This window comes from Equus caballus, chromosome 14, assembly GCF_041296265.1.
Source record: "Equus caballus isolate H_3958 breed thoroughbred chromosome 14, TB-T2T, whole genome shotgun sequence".
Classification (NCBI taxonomy): domain Eukaryota; kingdom Metazoa; phylum Chordata; class Mammalia; order Perissodactyla; family Equidae; genus Equus; species Equus caballus.
In genome coordinates, this window is record NC_091697.1 from 19,116,845 (window position 1) to 19,130,089 (window position 13,245).

The window sequence follows — 13,245 nt, forward strand, 5'->3', positions numbered from 1 at the left end:
TCTTGGAACACCAGGAACTTTCCTCATTTATTTTCAGAAAAACACAGTGATAATAATTCTTATGGCAACGATTTTTTAAGGACAGTGATGTGTGGTGTGTAGGGTAACACACAGAACAAGGAGGGATATGTCCGGGCGACCAAATCCTGGCACTTGTGGACAATGAGTGGTAGCACAACTGAGAAGTGCTTCAGTGATGGCAAACAATCAAGCCTTCTATTTTTTCTCCTTCATAAACAGGTATAAAAATATTAAAAGTAAAAATACTACCAAAAACATATTCAGCAGGAGTGGAGGTGGGCTGCGAAGCTGGGAACCCTCCTTCTGCAGGATGAAGCAGGGCGGGTGTGTCTTGTCTCCATGTCGTCCTGCTGGCTGGTCCAGCAGCAAACGGGAGGGCAGTGTGAGGAGCAGGGGCAACAGGAATGAATCGAGAGGAATCAGACGCCTGTTCTTGGACTCAATCCATGCTTAGGGGAAGGGTTTTCCCAACCAAAGGCATGCATGCAGTTCAGGGGTCTTCTGACCCAAGCCTCTGCTGCTCACGCACAGTGAGCTGGAAGCCTGAGTCTGCGGCGGCCAAGGTGCCGTGGCAGAGCAGTGCTGGAGATGGAGGAGGGCACCACCTCACGGAGATGCCGCTGTCAAGGCTGGGCAGACCCAGGTGGATGGGGAGAAGCTAGGTGTAGAACCAATCAGCTGGAGATGAGGAAGACCTGACGAGAGAGAGGGATTCGAGGAAACTGAAAGGGGAAACTTGGAGCAATTTTTTTTCCCTCGAGAGCAGGCAGTTTCAGCAGCTGTTCATGGGAGCCCACAGGCATTGAAGACTATAAGTCTAGATGCTAACCCTCTACTGAAACCCCTTCCCCTGGGCAGAGCAGGGTTGGCACCTCCAATGGGTTTGCTCCCTGGACAATTCCAAAGTACGCCAGGAGAGCTCTGATGTGGGAGGGGGGTCCTAGGTCTGCTTCTCTGGCTCATAGCTTTTTCTATAGTCCAGGTGAGGGGGCTGGGGAGACTGGCTCGCATGTAAGTTCAGCAGTCCCTCTGCCACATGCAGATTCGTCATCTTGAGATAGCATAGTTGTGGGTGTACCAGGAAGTCTGTGCACCACGTGGGGCAGGAAGTAGTGGGGGATCATCTGGATGTGCTGAGGGCAGCACGTTACCAGCTTGCAAACTCTGTAACCCTGAAGGGTCCCAAAGAGTGGTCCTGACCGTCTGTCACAGTCAGCCTCTATGTGGTCAATCAGTAAGACTAGAAAAGTGAGGTATGCAATGAACTCCTCTTCCTAGGACTCTCTGGATGTCTTGGGATTAACCTGGCTGAGGGTGGGGTAAAGTCCCTCCCAATAATTGCCAACATCTTGTCTAACACCATGCAGATCAGTTGGCAGAAGAGAAGGTAGCTGAGGATCTTTAATTCAGGGTTCTCAAAAATGCACTTTTAGGGGTCAGCCAAAGGTGATGCTGGGGGAGGTCCGACTGCCCAGAGAGCCATACTACTTCAGATTAGAAAAGTACAGAATAGCACCCAGGAAAATGCTGATGCCTATGGTTGAGAAAGTCACGCAGTGAGGTGCTGATCATATGGCAGAATGTCACCGAGCCAGAGCTAATGGCCTGGTCCAGCAGCAGTCCCATGAGTGTATCCAGGCTGGCCCAGCTCATCCCTCCAGACAGGGACGAGTGAACAGGCACCTCAGAGTCGAATTCCCTGAAGACCCAAGCCTGCTAGGAGGTGGGCTCAGGGAGCATGGACTGATCCCAGATGGAGGGCTTCAGACTGCACTGGTTCGGGTGGAGGAACAGCTCCTGGGGCTGTCACTGCGATGAATGGAGCCCTTAAAGCGGCAGCAGGTCTTGGCTCAACTGCAGGCACAGACCAAGTGGCGACAGCTCTTGTTAATAACAAACAAAATGAACAACAAATTGGCAATGTATTTCTCAGGGATTCAAGGTGAGAGAGTGACAGTCAGGACCAGGCAGGCCACACGGATAGCACTGAAGGCAGGTGTCTGCAGCAGGGACTGACTCCAACATGATGGACAACAGCCTCTTCTGAGCCTTGGAGCTGAGGTGCAGCATGTGTAGGGGCCAGCAGATTGCCCAACCTGATGGACAGCTGTTCCACAGGCCAGCACCCTGCCACTTTGCTTCCTGGAATGACAGTTTACTTGCTCTTCCATCTTCATTACATGATGTGTTCCAGCCTGCAGTGGTGTGGGCTCCCCATTCTCTGTGGAGCGGAAGGGGAGAATGCCACCAGAGGCTGAGTGTGTGAAGGCACAGAGATGTTATTTTATCTGTGATTTCCACTGAAAGCACTGAAGGTTTAAAGATGGAGACTGGACCTGTAGGACTAGAGTCTCAATCAAACTTCTGAGCATGGACACTGCCCCTGCCAGAGAATGTCACAGTGTAGCTGACCACTTCTTGACCTGTAGAATCATTCAACATGTCGCCCACCACTGTAAGGATGGGAGAGTCTTTAAGGAGTGCCATACCCGGCCGGAGAAGGAATGGCTACTTTCAAATCCAAAAGCAGAAATTCAAAGCTCTCTGCCTTTCCTGTGAACAGAGTAAATACCTTCAGAAAACTGGACAAAAGTAGGGCAAGAACTAGGATGCAGCAGGTCAATATCCCAGTAGTAACAAATACACTCTAATGCAGGGGACACAGAGGACAGCCCAGCTGAGGGGAAGAGAGTGGGTCAGAGCCTTCTGGGAGCTGGCCTTGGGGTTCCAACCTTTCATGCAGTTGCACATCAAGAAATGCCAAGTCCCAGAAGTGGAGGTGGCCTGGGACACCACTAGGTGGCTGGGATCGCCACACCTGAAGCTGCGCATGCCCTGACTGCTGTGTGTAGACTGCAGTGCAGAATTGGAGGGTATCCACACAGACTAAGGCCCTGCTTTAGGTATCGTCCCAGGGTTAGAGTCGAACTGAGGCCCAGAGGAAGTGGGTAACTCAAGATTTTGATTAACCTCTGCCTCCCAGACAGAGGTCCCAAGTTCTGAAAGCTGGGTTTGACTGCAACACCCAGTATCATGGACTGTGTATGAGATCAGATCACCACATTCCCCAAGGGCAAACGGGATGGTAATAAGTGACACAATGTTACCACTTAGGAGTTGCTAAAGCAAAAGAGGGACATGCCATTCAAATGAAGTGTCTCAGAAGGAGAATACAGGTAAGCAGCAGTGGACACATAGCCCAGGGAGACCTGGCCCCACATGGCTTGAAGCAGAAGGCGGGGAGCATAATTCAAGTAAGTCCTGGGCTGACCAGGGTGGCTGCGCGTCTTTACACTGGGCATCGGGAGTGTGGGTGTGGAGAACAGAGGGTTCCATTGAGGTGGGAATCCTCTTATATAAGAGAAGCAAGTAGAGTAAAATGCTTGTAGGCCATTTTCTTACTTTTGTGTTCCTTTGCTTCTCAACCTTAATTTTTACAATTTTATAATTTGTCTTAACAGTCAAAACATAAATTTGATAAACCAATTTCTAGGTTGTCAATGAAGATCCATTTTGGTTCTGACACTTGGTAATTCAGACTATTAAACAGCACTGGTGTTCAATTGAGGCAGCACTGAACCACGAGGAGGGTTTGCCATTCCTAAACTCTCAAAACCCACAATATCGTGAAGCTTGACTCTCAGTAAATAAAATGACTGTCTCACTGTAGTGTTCCTGGTTATTCTCTAGAATGACTCGCTTACATTTAATAACTCATAAATTCAGTCTTAAAGCTCCTCCATCTACACTCCCGTCACGTCACTTTTCTCCAATATGATGTCTCTGATGCTGAATGAGGTTGGCAGTCTGGTTGAAAGCTTTCCCACATTTATTACATTTATAGGGTTTCTCTCCTGTGTGAATCCTCTGATGTTGAGTAAGGTGTGTGCTTCGGATAAAGGCTTTCTCACAGATCTTACATTTGTAGGGTTTTTCTCTAGTGTGAATTCTCTTGTGTTGAGTGAGGGCTGAGTGGTCACTGAAGGCTTTCTCACATATGTTACACGTGTAGGGCTTTTCCCCAGTGTGAATTCTCTGATGCTGGGCTAGGGCTGACTGGTCCCTGAAGGCTTTCTCACACAAACCACATCTGTATGGTTTCTCTCCAGTGTGAATTTTCCGATGTCGAGCAAACGATGAATTATCCCTGAAAGCTTTCCCACATTCGCTACACTTATAAGGTTTCTCTCCAGTATGAATTCTCTGATGTTCAGTAAGGGAAGAGTTCACCCTGAAGGCCTTTCCACATTCATTACATTCAAAGGGCTTCTCTCCAGTGTGAATTCTCTGATGCTGAAGAAAACTGGTACTCTGATTGAAGGCTTTCCCACATTCATTACATTTATAGGGTTTCTCTCCACTATGAATATTCTGGTGTTTGGTAAGATGTGCCCTGCACACAAAGGCTTTGTCACATATGTTGCATTTAAAAGGTTTCTCTCCAGTATGTATTCTGTGATGGTGGGCAAGGTGGATATTTCGGATAAAAGCTTTTCCACATAAGTTGCATTCGAAAGGTTTCTCTCCAGTATGAATTTTCTGGTGATATGTAAGTGAGGAGCTCACTGAGAAGGCCTTTCCACATTCCTTACATTCATATGGTTTCTCACCAGTGTGAATTCTTTGGTGATGGATAAGGTGTGTACTCTGGTGAAAGGCTTTCCCACATTCTCTACATTCATATCGTTTCTCTTTAATAAGAGTTTTCTGATTTGCATTAAGTTTATTAGTATGAGTTTTCTGATGTTTATTAAGGACTGAACTCTTAGTGAAAACTTTTCCACACTCACTACACTCAAAGGCTTTTTTGCTAGACTGTAATCCCTGACTTTGAACAAAAGATGAGCTCACGGTGCAGCACTTCCCAGGTTCATCACATTCCTGGTCACTAACCACAGACAAGGTTTTCTGGTGAGCGAGTACCGCTTGCTGCAACTTCATCTCCTGGCCTCTATGCTGACGTTCCAATAGGCTGTCACATTTCCAGTGACCATCTCTAGTGAGTCTCTCCTTTATCACCCACCGATCCAATCCTTCTTCAGGAATATCTGCCTTGAGAGTAGATTTCCTACCTACAGGCATAGTGATCCAGTCTGAAAGACAGCAAAAAGAAAAACGTCTGTTTTATCCTAGTAAAACTTGTAGTTGGGATAAGAAGGTGAGCCTATTTATAATGGTAACAAATTGGTTTTAGTTTTGAAGATTTCTTGCAGTGAAGATAAGAAAGGAAAAGGGAGGAGATTCACAGAGGACACAGCAGGAGGGGTGACCTAATGGATAATGGATAAGGCAGAAGAGCCTGAGTGCAGGTCACAGGCCTGGGTTGGGATGGTGGGTACAACACTTATTTTCTTTGTGATTACAGAGAAGTTCCCTGACTTTCTAAGCCTCAAAAAAACCTATACAGACAAAACCATACCAACAGATAAGAAAAAAAATGTACCTTGTCTATTTTAGTGATAGCCCAGATGTGGCCTGAAGAAACCATTTAAACTAGAGGTCAACACTTGGTAGAAAAAAAATTCAGCTCCAGAGTAACTACTAAAATGAACATTTTGTATTTTATACTCATTTTAGCATTCAGATGGATATTAAAAATTTAGGCTACTATAAAGGCTGTGTGAAATACTCATATCTACCAATCATATTGGGACCTCCTGCTATCAGTGAGCAAGCAATATTTTCAAACCTATATGAATACTGTGACATCCATTTGAGGAAAATGTACCATGAGGACGTATGTGTGAGCACAGGAAATTGAGACAAAGCAGCAAACCTGCCAGGACACACCAGCATGTCCAGGAAGGAGAGGCCCTGCACCGAGGAAAGGAGTCTACTAGTCACTAGAAGTGGGATTCTGCTACTGGGATGGGCACCATGGTCTATGAATTATCTGACAAAATGAGTCCTCTCCCAACACACAAATTCTATACTTATTCAACAACTGTCTCACTGGGGTTCATGGGTACCTTGATATTAACAAGCAGAGTTCTGAATTGCACTTTACTTTTCCGTATATATTTGTGAATATCTGCCTTTTATGTTAAGTCTATTTAAGACTTTGTACTAGGAAATGCAATGATGAGGACTAGAGACTAAACACAGATGATGCAGAGGTTCCCGGGAAATCCTATTAAGAACAGCCTCCCTTGTCACTTTTTTTTGGTACTTACTCCAGAAAAATCTACAAAGAGCTACAATCAAAAAATAATCTACTTTATATATCTGGAAAAGAAAGATAAAGAGGTGCCTTTCAAGGCTGAAATTCTGGTCAGCTCAGAGTAACGCATCTGTGCTCAGCAGAAAGAAGGGTTGGGTATGCCGGTACTGCCCAAACTGAAGACCTTGGGGCTGGCTCTCACTTCTGGACCTGACAGAGCAGCCTGTAGCAGACCAGCATTCCTGCAGAAAACAATAGGAAAATCTGAATTAAAAATATATTCTGTCTAAAGGCATCAGAAGTTACTTGAGGCAAACTGGACAGTCTAATATTTGGAAGAGAAGGGAAATAGAGAGGTGATCCCAACACTTAGTGGTTTTTTCCTCATAGAACTTGCTGAATTCTTATGCTACTCAGGGCAAGAGCCTAAGCTAAGCAGAAATTCAGAACTTTCTATAGTCTTATGGTACTGTAAAGTCAAAAACTGGAGTTTAGGACCCTCCAAAGAAGGCAGAGTGGTGGTTGCAGCAAACGTGAAGCTCTCCACTGGGCCTCCTGGAGGGCTACAACCTAGCAGTAAGGGCAAACAAGAGACGGGCAAAGCTTTACAAACATTGCACCCCATCTCTAGCCAACAAGTCCTGGCTGGATGAGAGGGGCCTGCTTGCACTCCCGCTGCCTGTCAGAGGAGAAAGCCAGTCTCCTCTGGAGGAATACAACAGCATCCAGAGCCTCTTCACTCCTTCACACATAAGGTCACACATAACGGATTCAATCAAAAAGTACCAGGAGTACTAAGAAACTGAATCAAGAGAAAAACAGACAATAGACAAAGACCCACAGAACTCAGACACCCAAGTTATCAGATATGGATTTTACAATGTGTAATTAATATGGTCAATAAAACAGATAAGAAGGAGAATTTCAACAGAGGATTGGAACCAAAGAATCAAATGAAAATTCTAGAACTGAAAAATATAATAATTGAAATTAAGAACTCAATAGATAGATTTAACAGTATATTGGACACAGTAGAAAAGAAGAATAGTGAATAGAAAAACACATAAGCAGAAAACATCCATGGTAAAACCTGGAGGAAAAAAATTTAAAAAGAGACATATAAGTCATAGTGAAAAGGCTGAACATATGTGTGACTCGAGTTCTGGAATGGGCGGAGGAAAAGAATGGGGCAAAAACATTATTTGAAAAAATAAAGGCTGAAAAATGAATTGGAGAAGGAATACAGACTTTAAGCAGAATAAATACAAAGAAAATCCACCTAGGCACGTCATAGTAAACCACTGAAAACCAAGACCATCTTGAAAGGTGCTTGAGAGAAAAAACACATTACCTTCAAAGGAGGAAAAATAAGACAGACAGCTGTCTTTTCAACAAAAACAATGGAAGGCAGAAGACAATGAAGCAACATCTGAAGTGTTGAAAGAATGTAACTGCCAAACTAGGATTCAATAGAAAGAAAATATTCCTAAAAAGTGACTATGAAATAGATACTTCCATACAAATAAAAAGAGACTGTGTCATCAGAAAACCCACGTTAAAAGAACACAGTGACAACAGGGCCAGGCACATGGCCGAGTGGTTCAAGGCCTGCACACTCCACTTCGGCAGCCTAGGCTCATGGGTTCGGATCCTGAGGCCAGACATACTCCACTCATCAGCCATGCTGTGGCGGTGTCCCACACACGAAAAATAGAGGAAGACTGGCAAGATGTTAGCTCAGGGCTAGTTTTCCTCAGGCAAAAAAAAAAAAGAAAGAAAAAAAGGAAAAGAAATGATGATCAGAGTGCTCCAGGCAGAAACGAGGAAATGTAAGAAGGAATGAAAACCAATGGAGAGAGTGAATACATGGATAAATAAAAATATTACTGCACAAGACAATAATCATAATGTCTTCAGAGGTTGAAAACATATACATAACTAAAATACATAGCAAAAATAACACAAAAGGTTGAAGGAAGAAAACAGAATTAATGTTCTAAGGTACTAGCATTGTCTGAATTATTAAAAGTAAAAATTAATTTTGGATAATAATAAGCTGGTTTTACTTATTAGACTTATCAATAAAAGACTAGTTAAAGAAAGTACATAAACTAGCTAATACAGGGTGAAAATGGAACACTAAAAATAGTTAACTTAAGACAAGGCAAGATAGAAGACAAAAAAGTATTTAAAGCAGGAGAGTAAAATAGAAAATAAATAATACGATAGTAGACGTCCAATCTCATATATATTAGTAACTGGTCTAAATTATCTTATTAAAAAACTTAGATTGTGAGACTGGAAAAAAAATAAAATAAAACTAAATGCCACTTAGAAGAGAAATACCAAAAATACAGACACAGAAATATAGAAAAGACAAGAATGGGAAAGGATTTACCATGTAAGCATTAACCACAAGAAAGCTGGTGTACATAAACTAATATCAGACAAATCTCACAATATTAGAGAAAACAGACTTTAAGATATTCCATATTGACAAAAGGGTAAATTCTCCAGGAACATATAACAAGTCTATATTTGAATATAACGCAACTTCAAAATGTATAAAGTAAAAATTGAGAGAATGAAAAGGAAAAATAGAGAAATCTTAACAATTACAGTGAGATATGTTTACATACCATTCTCAATAATTCAGTAATCAAACTATTGAGAATAGGGATGATCTCAACAACCAGAAAAACAAACTTGACTTAATTGATATACTTAGAACACTATACTGAACAATGACAGAACACCCATTATATGTAAGAGTATACAGGACACTTACCAAGACTGACCACATACTGGGCCATGAAGCAGCATGAACACATTTCACAGGACTGAGACCATTCAGAATATGTTCTCTGAACTCAGTGGAATAAAGCCAGAAATGAATACCAAAATACCAAAAAGATAATTAGAAAATCAACAGACGTTTCTAAATTAAGCAATACATTTCTAAATAATTGATAGATCAAAAAAGAAATCACAACAAGAATTAGGAAATATTTTAAACTAAATGATAATAAAAACATGAACTGGAACTTATAGGATGCAGCTACAACCACCGTCAGGAGGAAATGTGCAATGATCTATTTGTCTATATTGATGATCAATCTCAAGAAATTAGAAAAATAGCAAAGTGCACCCAAAGGAGAAGGAAAGAAATAATAAAGATAACAGAAATTAGTAACTTAATAAAAAATTGACAGACCTCTAGAAAGACTAATCAGAAAAAGAGAAGGCACATACTACCAAGATCAAGAACGATAAAGGTGACATCAGGACAGATTCCACAGAGATTGATAAGATAATAAGATAATGAGGAAACTTTATACCAATAAATTAGACAGTTTAGACAAAGACTCCAATTCCTAGAAAGGTACAATGTACCAAAACAGACAAAAGAAGAAACAGAAAATCTGAATGGTCCTATATCTAATAAATAAATTGAATCTTCAAATTAAAACCTTCTCACAAAGAAATTTCCTTGCAGAGATGGCTTCACCAGTGAATTCTTCTGAACATTTAAAGAAGAAATAACACAATCTTACACAAGCTCTTCCAGAGCACTGAAAAGAAGGAAGACTTCCACTGGTTTTATGAAGTGAGCACAACCTACCAGAATCTGAGAAGGACAATTAAAAAAATATAAAATCCCAGACCATTCTGTCTCATGAACACAGATAAAATTCCCAAACAAAATATTAGCAAAAGGTATGACATAAAAAAGGATAATATGTTACAAATAAGTTGAAATTCAAGGATGTTCTCATACTTCAATCACTCAACGTCATTCGCCACATTAGCAAAATAAAGGGAAAAATCACATCATTATTTCAATAGATGCTGAAAAGGCATCTGACCCAATTCAACACTCAGTTATGATAAAAATTCACAGCCGAGTAGGAGTAGAACAGAATTTCCTTAATCTGATAAAAGAGTATCCCTCAAAAATCTACAACAAACATCGCAGTTAATTGTAAAATACTGAAAACATCAGACGGGGCTGAAACGAGCATGTCTGCTGTCACCTCTTCTGTTGGACACCGTAACAGAAGTCTGGACCAGTACAAGGCTAAGAGAGAAAAAATAAAAGTTTGCAAAGGAAGAAATAAAATGTCATTATTCTCAGCTAATATGATTATGTTCATATAAAAATGCATAATACTTTGTGGACAATCTCTTAGAATTAACAAGAGAATTCAGTAAAGTTTCTGGACACAAGATCAATATATAAAAACCTATATACCAGCAACAAATAATTGGAAAATGAAACTTTCAAAACATATTTATAATTGCATCAAAAACAACAAAGAGTTAGAAATAACTATAATACTATGAAAGATGTGCAAGAACTATGCACATAAAATTACAAAAACATTTCAGAGAAATTAAAGAAAACCTAAACAACTGTAGGGATATACTATATTTATAGAATGGAATACTCCTCATTTTCCCCAATTAATCTACAGATTCAGGCCAATTCTTATCAAAATCTCAGTAGAAATTTTGTTGAAATTGAATAGCCAATTCTAAAATTCTATAAACAAAGAAAAGAACAAAGCTGGAGGACTTAGAACATCAATTGTAAGACAATATACTGTTGGAGTAATTAAAACAGTGTTGTATTGGCACAAGATTAGACAACAAGAATGAAACGGAACAGAGTCCACAAATAGACCTGTACACAAACAGACCAGTGGAATAGACTATAGAGCCAGAATCAGACCCATGCACATGAGGTCAACTTAAGCATGACAAAGGTGACAGCGCAGTACAACGGGGAAAAGACAGTCTTTTCAGTAAAGGATCCTGGGCCAGCTGGATATCCACATGGAAAACAATGAATAATGAATCTTCCGTGTGAACTGTAGACCTAAGTATGAAAGACAAAAGAATAAAGCTGCTAAAGGAAAACATACAAGATCTTCATGGCACTGATGTCTTAAGTAGGACACAAAAGGCACTAGCCACCGGGGGAAGAAAACCTTGATTAATTGGACTATCTGAAACATTTAGAACTTCCGTTTATCAAATGACATCATTGGCCAGAGTGGGAAACAATGTTTGCAATACACATATCTATATGACAGAGGACTCAAATCCCAAATATACATCCCTACAAATCAATAAGAAAAGATCAGACAACTAAACAGAAAATGGGGGAAAGACACATAGTTACTTTAGAAAAGAGGGATATTTAAACAGTTAATAAAAGTAAAAAGGATGATTAATTTCAGCAGTAACAAGCTGAGACAGGAAATATTCAATATATCCTCTACAATGTGAAAATTAAAAAAAATAATACTAAGTATATAAGAGAATATGGAACCCTCATATCCTGCTGGTTGGAGTATAGCCTGGTATAAGCATTTTGGAAAACTATTTGGCAGTGTATAATAAGCTCACAAATTGATGAACAAAGTACTCCTAGCTATATATTCGAGATAAATGTATGCATATATTCTCTAAAAGACGCACAGGAATGTTCATCGCAGTACTATTCATGATAGACTCAAGCTAGAAATAAACCAAACGTCTAGCAACAGTAGAATGTATGAGTAGCGGTAGGTTTACATGGCAAAATATTGTACATCAGTGAGAACGGACTAACTATTGCTACCTGTGACAACATGGATGAATCTCAAATACACCACTGAAGGAGAGAAGTCAAACACAGAAGGGTACACACCGTATGATTCCATTCACATGAAATTTAAAAATAGGCAAAACGAAGCTATGGTCAGGGTAGTAGTTATCTTTAGGACAAAAGAAACAGAGGGGACGGAGGTTTCCGGGGTGCTGGTAACAGTCTATTTCTTGATGTAGGTGCTGATTATGCAGATGTATTTTTACTGTAAAATTTTGTTGAGTTGTACACTTATGATCCGTGTACTTTTCTGTGTTAGTATTACCTCAAAAAAGTTTACTTTAAAAAATCCAGGAGATGGCTTTAAAAAATAATAATTTGGCTCAAGAAAAACAACCACTTGTTAGCTTTCTTTTTCAGCAGCTACTGATGTCTAGTAAAGCCTCTTCCTGATTGTGATCATAGAAACACATCATCTGTGCATTTTAGAGAATATTTGTCTTTTTCATGTTTTCTGTTACAGGGTAACATTCATCTAATTGTTTATTAAGAAGGGAGTCAAATGCACCATTTTTTCTGCGCTGAAGAGTAGCTGAGGTGTAGAAAGACTGGACTCACCGAAACCGACTGTCCTGTGATAGAGCAGGCTCGGATGGGCACTCAGGCTCAGCTCTGGCTGGGGCCCAGGGCACTTCAGGGTGGGCTGAATTAGGGAGCCACACGCCAGGCTGCACTGACCCACATTCAAAAGAAAAGGGTATGGTTTTAAAATATATACCCGAAGGGCTTCAAGCAAGGCATGCGAGGAGTATGAGCCCAGGCCCTACACAGTGTGGTCAAGAAGTCGCCCCTCCGTTTCAAAAGGTTCCAGAACTGGCACCATCAGGTACGGCTGAAGTGGAGGGGTGGGGCTGCCACAATAAGGAGGACTGGTTGAAGGTCAGTTTAGGAGGGATCCCAGATCCCTCCCCCTCTACGGACGGAGGAGTTCCCTCTCCTGACTGGGCAAAGAAGGGAGGCTCTTTCTCCGGAGAGGGTACATCAAAGCTGCTCTGGGCTGAGGACACCAGGGCAGCTGGCAGCAGGAGAGCCGGCTGAAGCCTAAGCCCCACTGACCCACCCACGCACAGCTTCTTAAAAGGACGTCAGTCCTCCCACTGTTGAGTGGGGCAGACAATAGGGAGTCACTAGATAGCTGGGGAAGCTTCTAGCAAGAAAGAGATAAACTAATCAAAGAGAAAATTCGAGAACACAGAACCTATGAAGGGAGAAGAAAATGCTTTTGAAAATCATTATCTTTAGAGGTAAAGCATTTTAACTGTAAAACATGAATAAAACTTTATAAATATTTAGAGCGATATTCAGAGAAACAAGAGCTCTTGGAAATTAAAAATGATGGCAGAATTTGAAAACTCAATAGAGAATTCCTGCCAAAAACAGTTAAAAAGCCAGAAAAAAAAAAAAAAAGAAA

At 41.1% G+C, this 13,245-nt stretch overlaps 1 protein-coding gene across 17 annotated transcripts in view; it reads right to left on the reverse strand.

The window, feature by feature from the left end:
• Positions 1 to 13,245, reverse strand: part of ZNF454 (zinc finger protein 454) — a 103,714-nt gene continuing 90,469 nt past the window's right edge. For all 17 annotated transcript variants that reach the window (XM_070233736.1, XM_070233731.1, XM_070233735.1 and 14 more), the window contains one exon: positions 1 to 5,114. In XM_070233736.1, the coding sequence (XP_070089837.1) occupies positions 3,781 to 5,114 (1,334 nt within the window). In that variant the 3' untranslated portion in view covers positions 1 to 3,780. The remainder of the gene's footprint in view (positions 5,115 to 13,245) is intronic.